Here is a 24,605-nt window from a genome sequence, read left to right on the forward strand (position 1 = left end):
GGTACCCATCTCCTTCAAGGATGGACACGTTACCATTCCCAGATTCCCGGCATGGCTGGCTGTGGGGACTTCTGGGAGTTGAAGTCCACGAGTCTTACAGTTGCCAAGGTTGGAGACCCCTAAATCTAAAACATCCGCTCCAGTTGTTTATTATCTTTAGTTCTGAATGAAGTTGCATTATCTTTTTTTTTTTTTCTCTTTTCTTTTTAAGCAGGGATACACAATGACGGTGCCGGTGGCTGTTCTGCGCCTGCCTCGTGGACCCGACGGGTCAAGCCGTGGTTTTGATCCCAACTCCCCTCGCTTCCAGGCTCTGGGGCCCAGCAGCTTGTCTTCCAGAGCGTGTGAGGACCCGGCCAACCTGCAGCTGGAGCAAGAAGCACGAGTGGCTATGCGGGAACGCTACTTACGCAGCCTCTTAGCCATGGTTGGCCAGCCGGTGAACTTTGTCATGTACGAGAAGGTTAACGTCACGGCCCTGTTCGGAGCGTCGGACATCGATATCTTGAACTTCCAGGTTTCTGGGCTTCAGACTCCTCTTGGGATTCAGCGGGAAGCCCTCCTGCGTTGCTCAGACATTATCGCGTATTCCTTTGAAATCTGAAGGCCGGCCTCTTGCGATAGGATTAAGGCAGAGACTCAGACTTGCGTCCGGTCACTTTTGTTTGAGTTGCAGCTCTACAATAAACGAATCTCAACCTCCGTAACAAGCAAAGCAGACGGGATTTCTCTGTAAGGTCAGAGCAGCTACTCCAGAAATGGCAGGCAGCTCGGTCTCCGCGATTCGTTTACAGTAGTCCTCGGCTTACGACCGGGCGCTTAGTGACCGTCAAAGTTATGACAGATTCCCCCAAAAAAGGGACGTTACGACCTGGTTTTGAAGTTTGAATGTTCCTCTTGTGTGGTCACATGACCACCATTTGGGCACCGTGAGCAACCGGCCTACAGTCACACACTGCAATTGGCGACGTTTTTGCCGGAAATTGGCGTTTTGTTTTTTGTTTCTGGCAAAAAAAATCACCTCACAGCAAACAGGTCTGCTTTACAATCACCTGCCTCACTTGACAAGCACCACAAAAAAAGTTAGTGAAATCAAGTCCAGTTATGTGACGACCCCCTTTAACGACCGCCACAACTTTTACAACCATAATCATGGTTGATTATGGCTGTAACTCAAGGACCACCTGTACCTCCAATTACCTGGGAGGGAGAAGAGTGTAAAATGCTTTTTTTCTTCTTCTAATCCTAATACAGGTAGTCCTCAACTTACCACAGTTCTTTTAGTGACTGTTTTACAACGGCACTGAAAAAAAAGTGCCATATGTCCCATTTTTCACACAACCATTGCTGCATCCTCGTGGTCCTGTGATCAAAATTCACCTGCTGGGCGACTGACTCATACTTATGGCCATTGCTGTGTCTCAAAGTCCTGTGATCTCCTTGTGCGACCCTCGGACGAGCAAAGTCAGTGGGAAAGAATCCAGAGTCACTTTACAACCGTTGTCACTAACTTAGCCAACTGCACTGTTTCGCTTTACGACCATGGCAAAAAAGGTCGTAAAATGGGGCCAAACTCCAGAGGTCTCACTTAACAACAGAAATTTGGCGCTCAATTGGAGCCGTAAGCCGAGGACTCCCTGTATACCTGCAGGTGACTTAGTTTTGTATGCTTTGAAACCAGGCAAGGAAAAACAACAACAACAACAACAACAACAATAATAATAATAAAGTTGGAAGGGACCTTGGAGGTCATCTAGTCCAACCCCCCTGCTCAGGCAGGAAACCCTATACCATTTCAGACCAATGGCTGTCCAGTCTCTTCTTAAAAACTTCCAGTGATGGAGCACCCACAAGATCTGGAAGCAATCCCACTGATTAATTGAACTGGGAATATAGAATAGCAGAGTTGGAAGGGACCTTGGAGGTCATCTAGTCCAACCCCCTGCTCAGGCAGGAAACCCTATACCAGGGGTAGGCAACCTTGGCTCTTTTATGACTCGTGGACTTCAACTCCCAGAATTCCTGAGCCAGCTGTCCTGGCTCAGGAATTCTGGGAGTTGAAGTCCACGAGACATAAAAGAGCCAAGGTTGCCTACCCCTGCCCTATACCATTTCAGACAAATGGCTATCCAATCTCTTCTTAAAAACTTTCAGTGTTGGAGCATATCCCCACCTCTGGAGCTGGGAGGGTGGCAGCTCCGAGCTAATGTCTCAAACATGTTTGCTTTTTTTTTTTTTTTTCTTTCAAACTTTTATTTTTCTGACAAAAACAGCAATGTACAGCATTTATTACACGGCAGGGTTATTACGTGGGCCCCGGGGAGCCAGCAGGGCGAGAGGTCAGCAACGTGGCCTGGTGCCAGGACTCAGTCCTTGTGGCGGTAGTGAGGGCTCCGGGATCGTGACCGCGAGTGCCTGTGAGAAAGCAAAGAACAAAGGCATCAAGGGAAATGGGAAAATGTGGGAACAACAATTTTGACTCCTGCTGCAGTGGCACGTTCCTTTCCACTCCTCAGCCACAAAATAGCCACCAACGGCTTTTTTGGGAGGAGGGGGGAGGTATCTCTGGCCCTTAAGTGGGCTTTTCCCCCCACCTGTCGGTTTTTCAAGCAGATCAGGGGTGAGGAATTATCGTCCCTTTATGACCCGTGGACTTCAGCTCCCAGAATTCCTGAGCCAGCATGGCTGGCTCAGGAATTCTGGGAGCTGAAGTCCACCGGTCATAAAGGGGCCATAGTTCCCCCACCCCTGAAACGGAGCAAATGTGAGAAAAACTGGCCTGCATTTTACCAGGCTCCCCTCATTCAACTTTGGGGTGCGTCAAGTTGGCTACTGTGTGATGGTGCTGGACCAGATGGTCTTTTGGAGGTTTTAATTTGCATTATTCTCCCTAGCGTTGGGATTGCGGAGGTGTTAGAAATAACGTTTAAAAATAAATGTAGCCTGGTTCAAGCAGAACTCTTGCACTCAAAACCAAGCCTTAAGCTACTCAGCCTCAATTACTCCTCCTCCAATGGCTGACGAACGCTCGTTTCCAAAGTCGCCAGCTTCGACACGGCCTCGATACTCCCTTCGTTCTGCCCCAATGTTTACCCCTGAAGCGGATAAAAAGCAGGCCTTACCTTCTTGAGGAGCTGTATTCTCGACCTGAAAAACAAATACAAAGAAATAATAGAACCGCTGTATTTACATCTCCGGAATCTTGACAGTTTGGTTTAGTGGCTAAGGCACCAGATGAGAAAGCGGGAGACGGTGAGTTCTAGCCCCACCTTAGGCGTGAAAGCCAGCTGGGAGACTCTGAGCCAATCCCCAGGAGACAGTGAGTTCTAGTCCCGCTATAGGCATGAAAGCTGGCTGAGTGACTTTGAGCCAATCAGTAGGAGACGGTGAGTTCTAGTCCCACCTTAGGCGTGAAAGCTAGCTGGGTGATTTTGAGCCGATCTACCAGGAGACAGTGAGTTCTAGTCCCGCTATAGGCATGAAAGCCGGCTGAGTGACTTTGAGCCAATCACTAGGAGACGGTGAGTTCTAGTCCCACCTTAGGCGTGAAAGCCAGCTGGGAGACTCTGAGCCAATCACCAGGAGACAGTGAGTTCTAGTCCCGCTATAGGCGTGAAAGCCGGCTGAGTGACATTGAGCCAATCACTAGGAGACGGTGAGTTCTAGTCCCACCTTAGGTGTGAAAGCTAGCTGGGTGATTTTGAGCCGATCTACCAGGAGACAGTGAGTTCTAGTCCCACTATAGGCATGAAAGCCGGCTGAGTAACTCTGAGCGAATCACTAGGAGATGGTGAGTTCTAGTCCCACCTTAGGCGTGAAAGCCAGCTGGGAGACTCTGAGCCAATCACCAGGAGACAGTGAGTTCTAATCCCACCTTAGGCGTGAAAGCCGGCTGAGTGACTTTGAGCGAATCACTACAAGATGGTGAGTTCTAGTCCCACCTTAGGCGTGAAAGCTAGCTGGGTGATTTTGAGCCGATCTACCAGGAGATGGTGAGTTCTAGTTCTAACACTCGGGTCTGCCCCCCCCCCTCGTTTCCAATTTCAAACATTCTGTACTCTGTGCTAAAGGTAGCCCTTACTGTAGCGCGGAGAAGGAGAACGGCTATGGCGGCTGTACTGTCGCTCCCACTCTTCCCGCTCCTTCTCCCGCCGTTCCCGCTCCCTGCAGGGAAGAAAAAAATGGAGATTAGCAGGGATGGAGACAGCCGGCACCGCCCCGTCCCGCCACACCACAAGGACGAGAAAACCCGAGGGATTACTTCATCCGGATCTTCCGAGCCATGGCACGCAACTCATCCTCTCGTTCCTGGAAGAAAAGGCGGAAGTCCAGTCAATCCGAGGATGAAAGGGACCTGGGACATCTTCATAGCAACCGACGATGCTGCATTCTACCGGTGATTCTCGACTGATGGCCGACATTTAGCATCACAACGGATCTCCCTAGCACTACTTATAACCCAGTTTCAAATTCTGGACAGCAGCTGCTGCCTCTCCCCCCCGCCCCCCGTGATCAACTAGGACAGAACCAACCTAGAACTAAGGAGGAATTTCCTGACAGTTAGAACAATCAGTGGAACAATTTGCCTCCAGAAGTTGTGGGTGCTCCAACACTGGAGGTTTTTAAGAAGAGATTGGATTTTTCCTGGATGATAGTGTCTCCTGAGCAGGGGGTTGGACTAGAAGGCCTCCCTGGTCCCTTCCAACTCTCTTATTCTGTTACCTGATCCCATCTTGGAGCACTTGGCAACCAGCTCCCCTTTGTGCCATTTGCGGCATTCTGCAGTCACACGACCGTGATTTGTGACCCATTTTTTTGCTAAAACCCGGCATTTACTTCCTGTTTCTAGCAAAAAGCGTCCAGAGTTCCACTTAGCACTGGTGGTAAAGTGGCCCCTTGGCACTCAACTGCGTTGAAACTCACTGAATTTGGTACTCGACGCATTTTGATGCAAAAAAATTTGCCCTGGTACTCATCGTTTGGTACTCAGCACACAAGCTAGAACCTGTCGGTGTCGGCTGCATTAAAACACACTACCTTATTCCTTTTGGGAAAAAATTTGGTACTCCTGGTTTTTGCTATTCGACGCGCCTCCCGGAACCAATGAACAATGAGTACCGGGGTACCACTGTATTCATTTAACAACTGCTGCAGAAGTCAGAAAATTGGATACGGTCACCCGGTGACCCACTTAACGATCGGCAACACTTATGACTGTAATTCTGGGCTTAGCTACGGCCGTTAAGTCAAGGAGTAGCTGCAGTTGGATCTTACAATGTGCCCGTGCTAGTTCAGCTACTGCACTGGGCCAACCAGTCGGCTTCCAGCTTACCTGTCTTTCGTGTTCCTGTTGCATCATCTTCTCCTGTGCTGCTTTTTTGTCTGCTTTAACTGAAGGGGCAGAGCAGAAAAGTGAGGGGGGGAGGGAGACAAGAAAAAGGGGAGGGGGAGGGTCCCCTAGACCTGTGCCAGCCCCCCAAGATGCTTACACTGCCGGTTAAGCGCCTTCTGCATACGCAGCTTCAGTTTCTCCTGCGGAGTCAGCTTTGGCTACAAGCAGAAGCAAACAGAAACATATTAAAAAAGTTTATCCTGGGGCCCGAACACCTTGTCCATTTGGGGAAGGCGTTTGTGGAGAAAGACAAGGGTCTCCAAAAAGTCTCTCCTATAAATAAAGTATTATTTAAATGGAGTGGGAGGGGGGAAGAGAGAAAAGAACAACGAGACAGCCATTCACTGAACATACAAGAATAAAAAGTGTATTTTGAGTTCCCAGGGACTGCCGGATTCCTGGCTCTCCCCAAAAGGCTACTTGTGGCCCAGCAGTAAGGGAGATCCTATCTTCCCCGCTCACAGGATCCACGAAGAGCCAACTAGGTGAAAAGAAAGACCCGGGGTGACATGATAGCAGTCTTCCAATACTTGAGGGGCTGCCACAAGGAAGAGGGGGGTCAACGTATTCTCCAAAGCGCCAGAGGGCAGGGCAAGAGACAATGGATGTAAACTAACCAAGGAGAGAAGCAACCTGGAACCAAGGAGAAATTTCCTGACAGTGAGAACAATTAACCAGTGGAACGACTTGCCTCCAGACGTTGTGGGTGCTCCATCACTGGAGGCTTTTAAGAAGAGACTGGACAGCCATTTACCAGAAAAAGTATAGCTCTCCTGCGAGAGCAGGGGGTTGGACTAGATGACCACCAAAGTCCCTTCCAACTCTGTTACTGTTACTAGCAAAAATCAGAGCTTGAAGGAATTAAAAAGAAAAAGGCAGCTTATTTCAGGGATGTAAAACGAAGCAACAGCGCGGGGCGAGCAATTCCAGAATTCAAAATGCAAACACTCACTAAGTGACAAGGCGAAAGACTCCCTGGAGTCCCCAACACAATAACTACACATACACAACAGTACTGACTCAAGAGTTCATTGGCAAGTCATAGCCGTGTTGCAAAATATTTGTTTGAAAAAAACCATCCTGGTTACCATACGCTAATAGGAAACACCACTAGTTTTATAAGATTGGGTTTTCTGCTGTTTTAGCAGGCCGGTGCTACTTTTTCTTGGGAGTGGATTGAGCCTGGTGAGGTGTAACACGACTCTTCCCAAATGTAAAAACAGATTGTATCTAAGGCCATTTAAATTATATAAATTGTTGGGAGTCGGTTATCCCAGCCTTTTCTTAAAAACCACAAGCCGAAAACCAGGTTGATCTAGTGGGTGAGAACTAGTCTGGCCTAGTGGTGAAGGCACCAGACTAGAAAGCAGGAGGCAGTGAGTTCTAGTCCCGCCTTAGGCATGACAGCCGGCTGGGTGACTTTGAGCCAATCACTAGGAGACGGTGAGTTCTAGTCCCACCTTAGGCGTGAAAGCTAGCTGGGTGACTTTGGGCCAATCACCAGGAGACTGAGAGTTCTAGTCCCGCCTTAGGCGTGAAAGCTGGCTGGGTGACTTTAAGCCAATCACTAGGAGACTGTGAGTTCTAGTCCTGCCTTAGGCGTGAAACCTGGCTGGGTGTCTTTGGGCCAATCACCAGGAGACTGTTAGTCCCGCCTTAGGCGTGAAACCTGGCTGGGTGACTTTGGGCCAATCACCAGGAGAGTGAGAGTTCTAGTCCCGCCTTAGGCATGAAACCTGGCTGGGTGACTTTGGGCCAATCACCAGGAGACAGAGAGTTCTAGTCCCGCCTTAGGCGTGAAACCTGGCTGGGTGACTTTGGGCCAATCATCAGGAGACGGAGAGTTCTAGTCCCGCCTTAGGCGTGAAACCTGGCTGGGTGACTTTGGGCCAATCACCAGGAGACTGAGAGTTCTAGTCCCGCCTTAGGCGTGAAACCTGGCTGGGTGACTTTGGGCCAGCCACTCCCTCCCAGCCCAATCCAACCTCACAGGGTTGTTTTTGTGAGAAAAAGAAGAGAAGGAACGTGGGCTGGATATGTTTGCCACCTTGAGTTGCTTGTCAAAATAATAAAGGTGGGATACTAATAAATAAATTTAAAATAAAACATTGGGTTTTTTAAATTTAAAATAATAATAATAAAAAAAATTACAATACACATGGTAGCCACACAAGGAAACAGGGCAACCAAGTCATGAAGCTTCTGACATTCCTGTCAAAGTCGGGCCAATTTCCTTCTAGAGATCTGAACAAGAATAAGAATTATTGGCCCATTTTTTTATTATTATTATTATTATTTTGAAAAATCAAAGCCCCCTCGCTCTCCTGATTTCAACATATCTGCAATTCTTCCAGGAATTAGAGAGACTTTCAATCTTGTTTGTACAGGGCAGGATTCCAAAAACACGATGCTTAGTTTTCAGACACGGAACATTTTTTCCTGTCCTGTCTGCGGCCCTCTGACTCAGTACATTTCCGTCTTCCTCAGGGATCAAAGCAATATCCAATCCCCCCCCCCCCCCCCAGGCCAGGAATTTGGCACTGAATCAAGCCCCACTTTTATTCATCCTCCTTCTGAGGTTGCCTCTAACTGTTAGCTGGGCTGATCCTAGAAATCTGGGAATTGCAACTCAATAGACTTGGACATTAGAAAATTCCAGAGGATACCATGGAACAATGGGGGAGGGAGGAGTACAAGTAGCCCTTGACTTACAGCCAAAATTTAAGCCCAGATTTTCCGTTGCCAAGAGAGACATTTGTCAAATGAATTTCGCCCCATTTTACGACCTTCCTCGCCACGTTCGTGAAGTGGGACAATCTGGCTTCCCCGTGGACTTTGAGGTCGCAAAAGGGGATGGCATGACCCCTGGGGGACACGGCAACCTGTCCTAAATAGGAGTCAGTTGCCAAGCGTCTGAATTTGGATCACGTGGCCGTGGGGGGGATGCTGCAAAGGTGGAAAACGGTCAAAAGACACGTTTTTCGGTGCCGCTGTTCATTTTGAGCGGCCACTAAGTGAACATTTGTTAAGTTGAGGACTACCTGGTACACCTCGGCCCTCCCACCTTTTATTCCTCAAGGAGAGAAGTCAAGCCTTCCCAGATAAACGAGACAAATACTTAAACTTTAGGCCGGCTTTTGTCAAGTACGTAAGAGTTTGGTTCCCAGAACTGAGGTTGTAGGTGGCTGGACTAGACCAGGGCTTTTCAACCTTTTCACCCATTGTGCCACTTTTAGGATATGGCAAATTCCGAGTACCACCGGTCGCCTAGCAAGCTGTCAAAAACTTGATGACCAAAAAAAAAAAGAAAAAGAAAAAAGTGATGAAGTACAGGTAGTCCTCGACTTACAACAGTTCGCTTAGTGACTGTTCAAAGTTACAATGGCACTGAAAAAAGTGCCCCCCAAGCCACAGCCGAGGAAGACACCTGCCTGCCCACCCGGCGGTGCTCTTCCTCCTGTCCGAGGTTTCCATTGTTGTGAGCATTTCTGTTGGGGATTGGCAGCGGGGGTGGGGTGGGGGGTGTTTGGTTTTTATTCCCCCTGTCTGCTGGGTGGTTGCAGCAGATTTTGGTCACTTCACATGACCCTGGGACACTGTGACCGTCATAAATATGAATCAGTTGCCAAGCATCTGAATGTAAATCACAAGACCCTGGAGAGGCTGCAACATTCCAGCTGATCGGCGCTTCTTCTGGGCTCAGCAGAAGCGCCAGGATCAGCGCTGAGCTCCAGCTGGAGCCTGGCGCTGATCCTGGCGCTTCCACTGAGCCCTGACAGCCCTGCAGCTCCAGCCGTCTCTCGCTCAGGCTTGTGCAGTGCTGCCACCGGTTCAGCTCATTCCCCTCCCCCGCTACTTTTCTAGGATGGTCGCGTACCACCTGCCAGGTGCCAATGTACCACAGGTGGTACCCGTACCACTGGTTGAAAAGCCCTGGACTAGAAGACCTCAAGGTCCCTTGCAACTCCGTTACTGGAAGACTGGATGAAAGAACTACGGAGGCCTCAAGCAAATGTAGGACTGTCGGTGACAGGGGAGGCTGCGAACTCTGATAGCAAGCAGGCTCGTGTTTTAGGGTCCCTTCCAACTCTTGTTCTTCTTCTATTANTAGACTTGGACATTAGAAAATTCCAGAGGATCCCATCTTTCTCACCTAACCAGGAGGGGGGGGAACAATGGGGCAGGGGGGAATACAAGTAGCCCTTGACTTACGGCCAAAATTTAGGCCCAGATTTTCCGTTGCCAAGAGAGACATTTGTCAAATGAATTTCGCCCCATTTTGTGACCTTCCTCGCCACGTTCGTGAAGTGGGACAATCTGGCTTCCCCGTGGACTTTGAGGTCGCCAAAGGGGATGGCGTGACCCCGGGGGGGGGGGGGGGCACGGCAACCTGTCCTAAATAGGAGTCAGTTGCCGAGCGTCTGAATTTGGATCACGTGGCCGTGGGGGGATGCTGCAAGGGTGGAAAACGGTCAAAAGACATGTTTTTCGGTGCCGCTGTTCATTTTGAGCGGCCACTAAGTGAACATTTGTTAAGTTGAGGACTACCTGGTACACCTCGGCCCTCCCACCTTTTATTCCTCAAGGAGAGAAGTCAAGCCTTCCCAGACAAACGAGACGAATACTCAAACTTTAGGCCGGCTTTTGTCAAGTACGTAAGAGTTTGGTTCCCAGAACTGAGGTTGTGGGTGGCTGGACTAGATCACAGTTTTTCAACCTTTTCACCCATTGTGCCACTTTTAGGATATGGCAACATCCGAGTACCACCAGTCGCCTAGCAAGCTGTCAAAAACTGGATGACCAAAAAAAAAAAAAAGGAAAAAAGTGATAAAGTACAGGTAGTCCTCGACTTACAACAGTTCGCTTAGTGACTGTTCGAAGTTACGATGGCACTGAAAAAAGTGCCCCCCAAGCCACAGCCGAGCAAGACACCTGCCTGCCCACCCGGCGGCGCTCTTCCTCCTGTCCGAGGTTTTCATTGTTGTGAGCATTTCTGTTGGGGATTGGCAGCGGGGGTGGGGTGGGGGGTGTTTGGTTTTTATTCCCCGTCTGCTGGGTGGTTGCAGCAGATTTTGGTCACTTCACCTGACCCTGGGACACTGTGACCGTCATAAATATGAATCAGTTGCCAAGCATCTGAATGTAAATCACAAGACCCTGGAGAGGCTGCAACATTCCAGCTGATCGGCGCTTCTTCTGGGCTCAGCAGAAGCGCCAGGATCAGCGCTGAGCTCCAGCTGGAGCCTGGCGCTGATCCTGGCGCTTCCACTGAGCCCTGACAGCCCTGCAGCTCCAGCCGTCTCTCGCTCAGGCTTGTGCAGTGCTGCCACCGGTTCAGCTCATTCCCCTCCCCCGCTACTTTTCTAGGATGGTCGCGTACCACCTGCCAGGTGCCAATGTACCACAGGTGATACCCGTACCACTGGTTGAAAAGCCCTGGACTAGAAGACCTCAAGGTCCCTTGCAACTCCGTTACTGGAAGACTGGATGAAAGAACTACGGAGGCCTCAAGCAAATGTAGGACTGTCGGTGACAGGGGAGGCTGCGAACTCTGATAGCAAGCAGGCTCGTGTTTTAGGGTCCCTTCCAACTCTTGTTCTTCTTCTATTACGTTCTATCTCCACCCGTTCACTACATACGAAACCATCAAGCACGGCCAGGCACACTCTAGGCAAGGCCCCACACAACACACGCTTCCCGCATGTCTATGGTCCCCCGAGTCTTTTGTTTTTCTGCAGTGATGGGAGTTAAGAGGTGAGGTTTAAATTCTTACTGACTTTGGCAGCTCCTGTCTCTTTACCACCAGCCGTTTCAGCCCTAAAAAGAAAGAAAGAAAGAGAGAGAGAGAGAGATGGGTGTCAATCAAAAGACGGATGCCAGACAGGGATTAATCTGAGTCAGCAATGGGCAGACCTTCCAGTTAAGCTCCGAGACTAACTTAACGTGTCCTCATGAAGCTACCCCTTTTATTTCAGTACAGGCAGTTCTCCACTTAGGACCACAACTGTTGTCGCTAAACTAAACATTTGTTAAGGGAAGTCCTGCCCCATCTTACGAGCTTGCTTGCCACGCTTGTTCAGCCCCTGCAGTTGTTAATAGCACAGCTGTTACGTGAATCTGGTGCTCTCTGAGCTGGCTGAGTCTGCGTGCCACCTAGAGTCATCTATAAAAACGATGGAGGTGGGATATGAATCAGTACATGAAATAAAAACACACAAAACTGCACACTCACTTTTTCAGTTTCTCCCCTATAGCAGGCGAGGCCGCGGGCCTGAGCATTTTCTCTCTGGCTGGAGACGCTGAGCGGCTGCGGCTTCGCGATTCGCTCTCACTTTGGCTGCTGCGGCTGCTGCTCCAGTGCCTCCCTCCTCGGCCGCTGCTCCACCGATAGTGTTCCCCAGACCGGGAATGGCTCCTGAGAGGGAGGGAGGGAAGAGCCTTGCATTAGGCCAGGGGATCTCCAACCTGGGCAACTTTACAACTTGTGGACTTCAAGGCCCAGAATTCCCCAGCCAGCCAAGCCTGGGTGTCCATCCTTAGCAACTTTAACATTTGTGGACTTCAACTCCCAGAATTCCCCAGCCAGCCAAGCAGGGGTGTCCATCCTTAGCAACTTTACGACTTGTGGACTTCAACTCCCAGAATCCACCAGCCAGCCAAGCAGGGGTGTCCATCCTTAGCGACTTTACGACTTGTGGACTTCAACTCCCAGAATTCCCCAGCCAGCAATGCAGGGGTGTCCATCCTTAGCAACTTTACGACTAGTGGACTTCAACTCCCAGAATTCCCCAGCCAGCCAAGCAGGGGTGTCCATCCTTAGCAACTTTAAGACTTGTGGACTTCAACTCCCAGAATTCCCCAGCCAGCTACAGCTGGCTGAGGAACTCTGGAAGTTGAAATTCACAAGTCACGAAGGTTGGATTATGGCATTAGGGCACCTCTATCCTTGACACACACACACACACCCCAAAGAGGTACATACCCCTCTCCTGCTGCTTGGCTCACTGACCTGGATCTGCGTCGAGAGCCGTAACGCCAGCCCCGCTCTGTCGACCGCGACCTGGAGTGTCGGCGCCCGTCCCGAGAGCCTCCGGCTGAGTACCGCCTGGTCCTGCTGTGGGACCGGGAATACCGGTGGCTGCGGGAGCGGCTGTAGCTGCCGGTCCGGTGGTAGCTACTTGTCCGATGGGACCGTGAGCTGGACTGCGAGCTGGAGGAGGAGGAAGTGGACGAGGAAGAAGAGGAGGAGGAGGAGGAGGAGGAGGTGGAGGTGGAGCGTCGCCTGGAAGGAGGAGAGGCAGGATGCTGGCTGGTCACGCAGGAGACTGGCAGTGGAGGAGAAAGGCCGAAGGACGCCCCCGACTGCCAAGCTCTAATCCTGCTGGACATTCCCCAAAAAGGAGGAGAAAAAAAACAAAACGCTTCCAAATTAACGGCCACAGCTCAGTCGTCTGCAACGGTCCGGGCATCCCTTCACTTCCCCGCTTCCTCGGTCTTCTTCCGGGCACCCAATTCCTGGAGACAGGAAGGGTTGGGGGAGTTTGATTCGGCCGAGTGCAACGGGCATGGGGAGGGTGGTTGACTGCAAGATCTCACGGCAAGAGGCAGGAGGTGGAACCTCCTAGCTCAGAATCCCCTGTCCCGTCCTTGAGAATTCCAAATTTTATTTTAAAGGGAGGAAACGCTCCCTTTAAACTCGCAAAACTGCCAGGGAAAGGCTTATTTAAAACAAAAACAAAAAACTGAACGCCGTGCTGGGGAAACCTACGCTTAAAAGAGAGAGGGACCTCCGCAGATTTTGTTATTATTTGCCGCAAGGCCTCAAACAAGGCAAGGGGGCAATTTTTTTCCCCCCAACAATGTAAAGATTGGGGGTTCGCTAAAGAACGGGTCTTGAAAAGCTCGTATTCCCAAGCCTTGGTTTCGCCGGCAGAATGCTCGACGCTACGCGACTCTTTATGGCCCTTTGCTGCTGTGCCACAATTTTAGTTTTTCCTGGCACGTTATCTAGAAATAAAATTACAGGTAATCCTCGACTTACAACAGGACGTTGAGTGAGCGACGTTAACAACGATGCTGGGGGAAAAAAAGGGATTGGCGACCGTTTTTTCACGCAGCCTCCCCGGGGGGTCACGTGATTTACATTCGGACGCTCGACAAACTGGTTCGTATTTATGATGGGGGCGCGCGTCCCGGGCGGGGGGGGAAGTCACGCGATCCCCTTTGGCGAGCTTCTGATGAGCAAAGTCGATGGGGGGGAGGGAAGCCAGATCCACGTCGCGACCACGTGATTAATTTAACAACTGCAGGGAATCCTTTCACAGAGGGGGCAAGAAAAGCCGTCAAAAGGGGGCAAAACAACGCTCGGCAAAATTTGAGCGGCTCAAGTTGTGACAGTAAGTCGAGGATTAGCTGCGAGTCCAACGAAAAAGCTTCGTCTTTTAAAGGGTGGATTAAAAAATAAATACCCTCAGGGCAGTGACGGTGACAGTGGGAAGAGCAGAACTGATTGGCTGGGAACATGCTAGGGCAGGGGTCTTCCAACTTGGCAACTTTAAGACTTGTGGACTTCAACTCCCAGAATTCCTCAGCCAGCCCTGAGTAGTAGACCTATTTGGCAGTGAGGCCATTGGCCTATTGTGTTCTAGAGGTTTCATCTGATCCTCTATGCCAGGGGTCTTCAACCTTGGCAACTTTAAGACTTGTGGACTTCAACTCCCAGAATTCTGCTATATGCTCTTCAGTAGCTATATGACATTGTTGGGAAAGATCATCCATAAGTGAGAATTCTATCACTATATTTATGACTGTCAGATCTGCCACTCTAGGACTCTTTGCAATCTAACTCTAAAAGCAGTTGCTCCCCTTGCTTGCCAAGAATGCTGAAATCTTAGGGTTCCCTGGTTATAATTTTTTTTTTTAATTCTAGCAAGATATTACTTTAACTCCAAAGGAAGGATTAGCTTAATATTCTGAGTTTATGTAAAAGCCTCTTCCTTCACCATTACAACTACACTCATACACCCTATGAGGTCTTTTTTTTCATATTTCCCCCAACTGGAGATGGGAATCATATGAGATCACCTTGACATTTCATTCTAATTAAATTCTGGGAGTTGAAGTCCACAAGTCTTAAAGTTGCCAAGTTGGAAGACCCCTGTTGTAGGGCTTAATTTGTAGTAAACCAGCTTCCCACGCCAAAGGACTCTTCCCCCACCTTAATTCAAGAGGATCCCTACAAAGTTAAGGCAGCCATACAGGATCCCGGACCCCGTCTCTCCTTCGACAAAGCCACGGTTGGATGCCTCCCGTGGGATCCGTCATGGGGCAAGAGCCTGATCCCTGACCCAGATTCCATCATGAAAGGATCCTTCAGGCCAGGATCGGCGCCTGCCAGAGGGACTAACACGGTCTGGACCAGGACCAAGCATTCAGGGCGGATGATGTCAAAGGCAAACTCTCAACCTTTGACCCCAGAAGGGGGTCTCTGCTTTTAAGGTTTGGGAAAAGGCGAGGCGGGTGCGAAAGTTACCGACCGGGAGGAGGCAGTATGACCTGCCGCAACGCTGCCCTGCTGCGCTTGGCCGGAGGAGCGTGCCTTGGTGAGGGGGGCCGGTTTCCGAGGGGGTCCCCCAGCTTGGGAAGCGGCGGCTTCTTCATCGCTGCCCCCAAAGCTGGTGATGAAGGTGATCTTCTCCTCGTGACCAGGGGACGGCGAGCGGGACCGGGAGCGAGACTCGGAGCTGGATTCCGAGGGGGATCTGTGGGAGGAAGGCAGGCGATCACTGGGGGGGAAAGAGGGGGATGATCCCGCCCCAGAGCAGCTCTTTGGCAGATCCCAGGCTTGTCTACCGCCAAGGGTATTACCGACGGAGGAGAAGATCCGTAGCTCAGGGTTGAACTGAGGGATCTTGTGATGCTCTCTTTTTTTTAAAATAATATTTTATTCATGTTCCAATTGTACATTTTGAGTCTTTAAAAAGCAGCGTGGTGACTGGGTTAATCAATCGTTCGATAACAGAATCTTTAGTGCAAATCTCAGGTTACAACATCAGATATTTCTTCTCTTTCTCTAACCTTTACTACCTCGTATTCGAGCTAGTCCAGTTCTAATTATATCAACTCAATAAAGACGTCATTATTACATTTATCAATACATTTTTAGCTGAATCTTAACATTCAGTCTTCAGAAACAATCCCTATCCTGTTCTTAATTTTTACCTAATTTTTAGTTTCTCATCCATATTCCAATTTAACCTTTGATGTTTATAATTTTCAGACTTTGGGTAACCGAGATATCCCTTGTCTCACTTCGTAGCAAAACATAATAAGGAATCTTTGACACTCTCTTGAGCTTGGTGGCTTTCTCGCAGACGTTTCATCACCCAACTAGCTAACATCGTCAGTGCTAGGAGGTAGTGGGGCTTGGGGGACTGTGGGGTCCTTGGTGCTCTCTGCCTTGGTGGTTTTCTTGCAGACATTTCATTACCAAATTAGGTAACCTCATCAGCGCTAGAAAGGAGTGGCATTTGCTCTTATTTTTATATACTAGTTGCTTGCTCAGTCAGGATTGGTGGAAGGATTCCTGTAGCTAAATGAAAACACCACCTCGCCAGCAATCAATGCCCATCTGAGCAGAGATTAACACTAGACCGACAATCAAGAAGTAAACAATACCCCAATCAAGGAACTACCAACACAGATAAACAAGCTAACAGTAAATAACAGCCTAATCCAGGGGTAGGCAACCTTGGCTCTTTTATGACTCGTGGACTTCAACTCCCAGAATTCCTGAGCCAGCCATGCTGAGGGGAAAGGGAAAGTTTCCAAGCTGAGCCATGCTGGCTCAGAAATTCTGGGAGTTGAAGTCCACGAGTCATAAAAGAGCCAAGGTGGCCTTCCCCTGGCCTAATCAAAGGACCATCTAGAATACTCCCATCAGCACTGACAGGGAAAGCCACTAGTATATAAATATATAAAACTACTTTATAAAAACTAGTATATAAAAATGAGAGCAAAACCCCACTCCCTCCTAGCACTTGATGGATGACACTGCCGAGTCTGGTAAGGAAACGTCTGCAAGAAAACTACCAAGCTCAGAGAGCACCAAGGCCCCCATACAAACGGTATTGGAGTAAGCATCAATATTCAGCAGACTAAAATAGCATTGCAGCAAGGTAAACCCTAAACCAGGGGTAGGCAACCTTGACTCTTTTATGACTCGTGGACTTCAACTCCCAGAATTCCTGAGCCAGCCACGCTGAGGGGAAAGGGAGAGGTTTCCATGCTGAGCCATGGTGGCTCAGGAATTCTGGGAGATGAAATCCACGAGTCATAAAAGAGCCAAGGTTGCCTACCCCTGCCCTAAACGGTTATTTGTGGGCTTTTTCAAGATTTCCATTAAAAATAGAATGAAAATAAATACGTCATCAACAACACTCACTCCCTTCAAGGCCAGGCTGCTTCTGCACACAGACACCCCTTGCTGACTGTCCTTCACAAATGCAAATTAATTTCTAGGAAGCCACGGAAAGCTTCCCCCTTTGGGAACAACAACAACAACAACAACAACAAAGGCAGAGCGGTTGCCTTTACTCACCGTTTGTAAGGATCGTAAGTGGGGCTGTCTCTCCGAGCATAACTGTAATGAGAGAAAGACTGTGAGAACGAAAACTCTGCCTGCAGGTTTTCAAAAACTGTAGCCTTCTGCCTTTCTTTCCAGCAGTAACTTCACTCCAAGTCCAGAAAATACTTTTTTTTNAGAAGAAGAAGAAGAAGAAGAAGAAGAAGAAGAAGAAGAAGAAATAAGGAGGAGGAGGAGGAAGAAGAAGAAGAGGAAGAAGAAGAAATAAGGAGGGGGAGGAGGAGGAGGAAGAGGAAGAAGAAGAAGAAGAAATAAGGAGGAAGAGGAGGAAGAAGAAGAGGAAGAAGAAGAAGAAGAAGAAGAAGAAGAAGAAGAAGAAGAAGAAGAAGAAGAAGAAGAAGAAGAAGAAGAAGAAGAAGAAGAAGAAACAACAACAACAACAACATCAAACCTTGAAGGTCATCTAGTCACACAACCTAATCACACAAGTTTCTTAGACTAGCTTAGGTGGTCCTTAACGTATGAACGGTAGCTGAGGGTTTGCCTCCCCGCAGAAAAAGACCCTGCAACGTCCAACCACCCTGCCCCCAGAGACGCCAGGGCAACCAACAGCGGCCCGGGCCAAACCTCCGAAAGGCCTACCTTGGAGGGCTGATCTTCCTTCCTTTCAAACGTTTCTCTCGGAATTCTCTCCTTTGCCGCCTGGAGCGACGGCCCTGGAAGAGAAGGCAGACCTAAGAGAGCAAAGAAAGGCCCCAGGCTCTGATGGGGCCGGTCATCGCTCCCCGGTTTATCCGCCGTGGCCTGCATCGCGGAGGATTTGAGACGAGTCGGCAGGGAGAAGGATCGGACATGACCTCCCTCAGTCACATGAAGAGAACAGCCCGGAGTTCTGTTCCCTTACCGAATACATGGCCTTTTCTTCCTCCAGGGCTTTGGCGTGTTTGATAGCTTCTGCCTCCTCTTTGTCCTTCCGCAGCATCCTTGCAGAAAAAGAAGATAGAATAACAGAGCCGGAAGGGGCCTTGGAGGTCTTCTAGTCCGACCCCCTGCTCGAGCAGGAGACCCTATACCTGTGGTGGCGAACCTATGGCACGGGTGCCAGAGGCGGCACTCAAAGCCCTCTCTGTGGGCACGCGCGCCGTCACCCCAGTCCTAGGCCTTCAGCTGGGTTTTATAAAACCTTTTCGCTTTAGGCCTTCGCCGCCGTGTGCAAAAAAAAAAAAAAAAAAGGTTCAATCAATCAGTCAATTTCAACTTCTCTCTGGGAAAAAAAAAGATCTTGCAAAGTTGGAATTGATGGATTGAACTTTTTAGTCCCACCCAGTCTGCCGTTACCACCGCAGCCACGCCCAGCCAAAGGGCCACACCCAGCCGGCACCTGACGATGCATAACTGGGTTTTGGGTTGCAGTTTGGACACTTGGGTCTCTAAAAAGTTTGCCATCACTGCCCTATAGCAGGGCTTTTCAACCAGTGGTACGGGTACCACTTGTGGTACATTGGCACCTGGCAGGTGGTACACGAGCATCCTAGAAAAGTAGCGGGGGAGGGGAATGAGCTGAACCGGTGGCAGCACTGCACAAGCCTGAGCAAGAGACGGCTGGAGCTGCAGGGCTGTCAGGGCTCATTGGAAGTGCCAGGATCAGTGCCAGGCTCCAGCTGGAGCTCAGCACTGATCCTGGTGCTTCCGCTGAGCCCAGAAGAAGCACCAATCAGCTGGAATGTTGCAGCCTCTCCAGGGTCTTGTGATTTACATTCAGACGCTTGGCAACTGATTCATATTTATGACGGTCACAGTGTCCCAGGGTCATGTCAAGTGACCAAAACCTGCTGCAAACACCCAGCAGATGGGGGGAATAAAAACCAAACACCCCCCCACCCCACCCCCGCTGCCAATCCTCAACAGAAATGCTCACAATGAAAACCTCGGACAGGAGGAAGAGCGCCACCGGGCACCGTGTCTTGCTCAGCTGTGGCTTGGGGGGCACTTTTTTCAGTGCCGTCGTAACTTCGAACAGTCACTAAGCGAACTGTTGTAAGTCGAGGACTACCTGCACTTTATCACTTTTTTCCTTTTTTTTTTTTTTTTTTGGTCATCAAGGTTTTGACACCTTGCTAGGCGACTGTGGTACTCGGATATTGCCATATCCTAAAAGTGATATAATGGGTGAAAAGGTTGAAAAGCCCTGCCCTATAGCATTTCAGACAAATGCTTGTCCAATCTCTTCTTAAAAAGCCTCCAGTGACGAAGCACCCAGAACTTCTGGGAAAAAAGTCATTCCACTGATTAATTGTCCTCACTGTCAGGAAGTTTCTCCTTAGTTCCAGGTTGCTTCTCTCCTTGATCAGTTTCCATCCGTAGCTTCTCGTCCTGCCTCCAGGGGCTTTGGAGAAGAGCTTGACCTCCTCTCTAGGCTGATACAGGACTACCTGCATCGTGTCTGAGCTACTCTGGAATTCCCAAAAGGAAGAGGAATCTTACCGGACAAAGTCTCCTTCGGACATCCCGTAGGTGGTTGCCTGTTTATTCAGATCGGCCACTTGGTCCTGGTTCAGCTCGTCTACGTCAACTTCGACATCTGAAAGCAACGTAAGGCGGCTGAAGTTTGTTCCACCGCCCCCCTCAACCACGTCTGCCGGCCCTCTCAGCCGCTGTTCCTGCCCTGTTCCTGCTTCTGTAACAAGCCTGATCCTAAAAGTGATCTGGAGATGTACCGATATCGGGGATCACTTCGTCCTCGTCAGTGTTGCTGTCTTCTTCGGAATCTTCCTCCTCTGCTCGTTTCTCGGAAGGATTCTCCAGTTCTGCCACCGTGCTGTCCTCGTAGGTGTAGCCGATAGACGCTTTCTTCTCCGCCAACCTACGTGGAGAAATGTGCGTCGTCAGGCACAGGGTGCCGGGAGTTCCAGAGCAGGACACCTGGACTGGGATTCTCCCCCTCACCCTGTTTATTTCAAAACATTTTTTAGACTGCTTTTCAACCAGATTTCCATCTGTGGATGGGTAAGAATACAATCTCCCCTGCCTCCCAGCTGTCGGAGTTCAAACCAGACATGGAAATAAATCTCTTTCTCGTCAGAAATTCAATCCAAAGCATTCAGTCTCTAAAGATCAGATAAGAGCGACAAGGGGAGAGTCACAAAGAGAGAGTAGAGAGTAGAGTAGAGAGGGAAGAGAGTAACTGCAGCTCAGGGTTGGACAGTGAGGCCCTTGGTGTTCTCTCTGAGCTTGGTGGTTTTCTTGCAGACTTTTCATGACCCAACTAGGTAATATTATCAGTGCTAGAAGGAAGTGGGGTTTATGGAGTGGAGGAGGAGGAGGAAGAGAGACAACTATAGTGTCCTTTGTGCTCTCTAAGCTTGATTGTTTTTTTGCAGATGTTTCATGACCCAACTAGGTAATATCATCAGTGCTAGAAGAGAGTGGGGTTTGTGGAGTGGAAGAGGAGGAGGAGGAGGAGGAGGAGGAGGAGGAAGACGACTGTGGGGTCCTGGGTGCTCTCTGAGCTCGGCTGTTTTCTTGCAGACGTTTCATGACCCAACTAGGTAATATCATCAGTGCTAGAAGCGAGTGGTGTTTGTGGAATGGAGGAGGAGGAGGAGGACTGTGGGGTCCTTGGTGCTCTCTGAGTTTGGTGGTTTTCTTGCAGATGTTTCATGACCCAACTAAGTAACCTCATCAGTGTTAGAAAGGAGTGGGGTTTGTGGAGGGGAGGAAAAAGACAAAGAGAAGAAAAGAAGGAAGTTGGAGAATATAGACAAACATGAGGAGGGGGGAGGAGGAGGAGGAGGAGGGTATAGACAAGCAGGGGAAGGAGAAAGAGAAGGACAAAGAGAAGGACTGTGGGGGGTTCTTGGTACTCTCTGAACTTAATTTGTTTCCTGCAGAATTTCATGACCAGACTACAAAACTCCATCAGTGCTAGAAGTGGGAGGGAATTGCTCTTTTTTTATAAATCCTATTCAGCACTGATGATGCTCTTTCGTTGGGTCACGAAACGTCTGCAAGAAAACAACCAAGCTCAGAGAGCACCAAGGACCCCACAGTCACGGATCGCACCTAACGTGTCCGAAGATGGCCCAGCTGCCTGTACTCACTTCTTTTTCTCATCCTCATTGGGCTTCTGGAGTCCTCCATACAGCTCGTCGATGTAGATCTGATACAGGCACTGCTCTTCCGAGACTGTAAAGCAGGGACGGAGACAAGGCAGGTGAGATCCCCACAAAGCCGGCCCCTTTGCAGCCAAACGAGGTGGGCTTCAGGTACAAGGCAGATCTGTTTCTCCTCTGCTATCCCACCCATCCAGGCACAACTGGAGAAAGCCAACTCAGTAGAAGACAGCTGTCCTGCCTGAATCTGAGGAGGAAATGGAGCTGGAACAGGACCCTATGGGGACCGAGGGAGAGGGGTCTGCAGCTTCAGAGGACTGTGGGGAAGAGCACCCCCTCCTGATCCTAGAGCACGGAGAGTGGAGAGAAGGAGGGAACAACGCAGGCAGGCTCAACTACTCAGGAGGAGAGCGTCCTGCCCCTCTCCACAAGGCACACCTGGAGACTGAGATTTAAGGAGCCGCTGTGGGGAGGGGCATTTGTCCGCTGATTCCTTGGAATGTCGTGTATTGTTGCTCTTGTTCTGCGCCTTGTTTGGAAACCTTGACTATCGGACTGTATTTCGGATTCTCTTTTGGAAACTGCTCCGTCAAGCTCGGATTCAAATGGACTCGTTAAGTTTATGTTTTCTTCCTTGTTGTCTCTACGGCAGTGTTTCTCAACCTTGACCATTTTAAGGCATGTGGACTTCAACTCCCAGAATTCCACAGCCAGCAACGCTGGCTGTGGAATTCTGGGAGTTGAAGTCCACATGCCTTAAAAATGGTCAAGGTTGAGAAACACTGCTCTACGGCCTTGCGTACTTTCTCATGCTAATCAGCCTCTATTTGAACCTACTTTCAACCAGAGTCAGCTGAAGGGATGTGTGTGTGTGATCTTTTGTTGGAGGCATGCCAGCAAACGTGGGAGCATTTGGGGGAAATTGGGAGCAATAAAAGAACTGTTTGAATGGCCAGCTGACTGCACTGCCTCTGTGCTGTGCCCTGGGTCATCACAACAGCTATGATGAATGACCCTGAAGCAGCAATCCGAAGACTTGTGGGTGACGGTGTTGGTCCTATTCCCAAATAGGCCGATTCATCTTTACAGACAGCTGCTCTGCAGTGGGTGTGATTAGGCTGCTACCCTGCTCACCCAAAACAGAGGGCAGCCCCTCGTCAACCCTCTGACCGCAGAAGAAAACCAAAATTAAGCAAGGTCAAACCCACTTGTGTCTATGGAGATCCTCGACCATCCAGGTCATCGTCATCCCAAAGGTGCTTTTTTCCAAAAGGCAGCTGGACTTTCTTGGGTTTGTTGTTTTTTTTCTTGAAAACATTTTGCTTCTCATCCAAGAAGCTCCTTCAGTTCAGAACAGCAGAAGCGTCTTGGATAAAAAGCGAAACGTTTCAGTTGCCTTTTGGAAAAGCACCTTGTGGTCAGACCTGGTTAGTAACTAGATGAGAGGCTGCAACAAAATGCCAGGGTTCTAGACAGACTGAGGAATTTTAAAACATGTCCTAGTGCAGGAGTAGGCAACCTTGGCTCTTTTATGACTCGTGGACTTCAACTCCCAGAATTCCTGAGCCAGCCATGCTGGGGGGAAAGGGAGAGGTTTCCATGCTGAGCCCTGCTGGCTCAGGAATTCTGGGAGTTGAAGTCCACCAGTCATAAAAGAGCCAAGGTTGCCCACCCCTGGCCTAGTAAAGCGTGATGGCAGATTATTTCTGTGCTATAGTCAAGAAAACGAGTTTTATCAAGTCTATAAAGTCATCAGGATTTGAAGTTCACAAAGAAGAGGGAGTCAAGCTATTTTCCAAAGCGCCTGAAGGCAGGACAAGAAGCAACAGATGGAAACTAACCAAGGAGAGAAGCAACCTAGAACTAAGGAGAAACTTCCTGACAGTTAGAACAATTAACCAGTGGAACAGCCTGCCTCCAGAAGCGGTGAATGCTCCAACACTGGAAGTTTTTAAGAAGAGACTGGACAGCCATTTGTCTGAAATGGTGTAGGGTTTCCTGCAGGGGGTTGGACTAGATGGCCTCCAAGGTCCCTTCCAACATTATTATTGTTGTTGTTGTAAGTTGAGATCTACCTGCAATCCCTTCCCTCATTCTGGCTGACTCCAGAATGAACCCAATGAATTAAGTCATTGAAAATCTAGGTGTTGGCTTGATGAGCAAGTCTGAGAACAAGGAGAAGCGCACGCGTGCACGCACACACACACACACACCATTCCTTAAACCTCTGTGCTCTACAGCAAGGCAAGAAAAATGGAGGAGAACTTACTGCCAGCGAAATCGTTCTGCACAAGTCCTCTGTATCTCTCATAGTTGCATTTCCTTTCGTCAGACTCCTGCTCAGGGGAGCTGCAGGTGTAAGAGGAAGGGGCCAGAATTAAAATTCTAAGCAGGCAAACTCTTTGAAAACTACACAAAGACTTGCAGAACGGATCCACCTTGGGCTGCTCCCCCAGCCCCCCAGTTCTGAAAAATCACGGCATGAAGAAACTCCCCGTGTTAACCTGAGCCTTTTCTCCCCCCCCCCCAAAAAAAAACCCAGGCCACGTTATTTTATCCCAGCTGGGTTCCCACATCACATTAGCCTCTATGGGATGTGCCAGCCAAAACGACTGCAGTTTTGTGCTTGGGCCTATCGCCCGAAGGCACATTACAATTCATTTGCCCAGCCACAATTTCAAGGAATCCATCAGCCAGGTTATAGAGGGACTTATTCCTTCCCAATGGAAGTATCTCCGAAGCCAAACCTCCAATGGAAGCAAGGAGCTGTACATTCCAGCATCAGAGATGGGGGGGGGGGAGAAAGGAACAAATGCCTTACATTGGATTCAGCAGGGGCGGAGTATACATGGGGATGTAATCCAGGTGGGCCCGTACATCGAACCGGTCAATCATGTTGTTGGTATCCCCCTGCCAAGGCATCCTGTATGGACACAACACCAAAGGGTGGGGTCCCAATTAAAAAAACACAACGCTCAGTGCTTACTGTACACAGGACAGCCCCCCCACCCTTTCAGCTGGTAAATCTCCACTTTCTCTCTGTTCCTGCAGGGCAACGTTTCCCAACCGTGCCAATGTCCAGGGGGTGTGGACTTCAACCCCCAGAATTCTCCTCAATGTTGGGGAATTCTGGGGGTTGAAGTCCGCAGACAGGTAGTCCTCTACTTAGGACCACAACTGAGCCCCAAATTTCTGTTGCTAAACGAGACAACTATTCAGTGAGATTTGCCCCATGTTACGATTTTTCTTGCCGCAGTTGTGAAGTTAGTAACCCATAAGAAAGCGAATTGCAAGTCTTAACTCTGCTGTACAAGCAGAGAAGTGTCTCAATGAGCTTCTTGAAAATATTATCTGTCTGTTGTGGATGGTGTATCCACAGTAGAGTTTGTGTTACCTTCCATCAAGGTTACCCTCCTTATTCGCCTCAAGAGTGTTTCTAACCTAGGCAGTGTTGTGATTCCTCGCCAGCCAGCTGAGTCTGGGGAATCAGAGGAAGAGGAGGAGGAGGGGCCTGGAG

At 49.5% G+C, this 24,605-nt stretch overlaps 2 protein-coding genes across 2 annotated transcripts in view; one reads left to right on the forward strand and one right to left on the reverse strand.

Moving 5' to 3' along the window:
• The first annotated feature begins 216 nt into the window (after positions 1-216).
• GEMIN7 (gem nuclear organelle associated protein 7) lies at positions 217-701 on the forward strand. The gene has a single exon (XM_015829265.1). The coding sequence runs from the start codon at positions 224-226 to the stop codon at positions 602-604; it is 381 nt and encodes a 126-aa protein (XP_015684751.1). The 5' UTR covers positions 217-223; the 3' UTR covers positions 605-701.
• A 1,554-nt stretch (positions 702-2,255) lies between these two features.
• Positions 2,256-24,605, reverse strand: part of CLASRP (CLK4 associating serine/arginine rich protein) — a 25,106-nt gene continuing 2,756 nt past the window's right edge. Inside the window, 18 exon segments of the mRNA XM_015829264.2 lie at positions 2,256-2,415; positions 3,123-3,147; positions 4,082-4,164; positions 4,262-4,308; positions 5,333-5,391; positions 5,490-5,550; positions 11,170-11,209; positions 11,625-11,807; positions 12,402-12,674; positions 14,929-15,153; positions 16,992-17,033; positions 17,619-17,692; positions 17,881-17,959; positions 19,461-19,557; positions 19,694-19,839; positions 21,077-21,161; positions 23,358-23,437; positions 23,910-24,114. Of these exon segments, the coding sequence (XP_015684750.1) occupies positions 2,367-2,415; positions 3,123-3,147; positions 4,082-4,164; positions 4,262-4,308; positions 5,333-5,391; positions 5,490-5,550; positions 11,170-11,209; positions 11,625-11,807; positions 12,402-12,674; positions 14,929-15,153; positions 16,992-17,033; positions 17,619-17,692; positions 17,881-17,959; positions 19,461-19,557; positions 19,694-19,839; positions 21,077-21,161; positions 23,358-23,437; positions 23,910-24,114 (1,853 nt within the window). The 3' untranslated portion in view covers positions 2,256-2,366.

This window comes from Protobothrops mucrosquamatus, unplaced genomic scaffold, assembly GCF_001527695.2.
Source record: "Protobothrops mucrosquamatus isolate PMUCROS unplaced genomic scaffold, P.Mucros_1.0 scaffold5718, whole genome shotgun sequence".
Classification (NCBI taxonomy): domain Eukaryota; kingdom Metazoa; phylum Chordata; class Lepidosauria; order Squamata; family Viperidae; genus Protobothrops; species Protobothrops mucrosquamatus.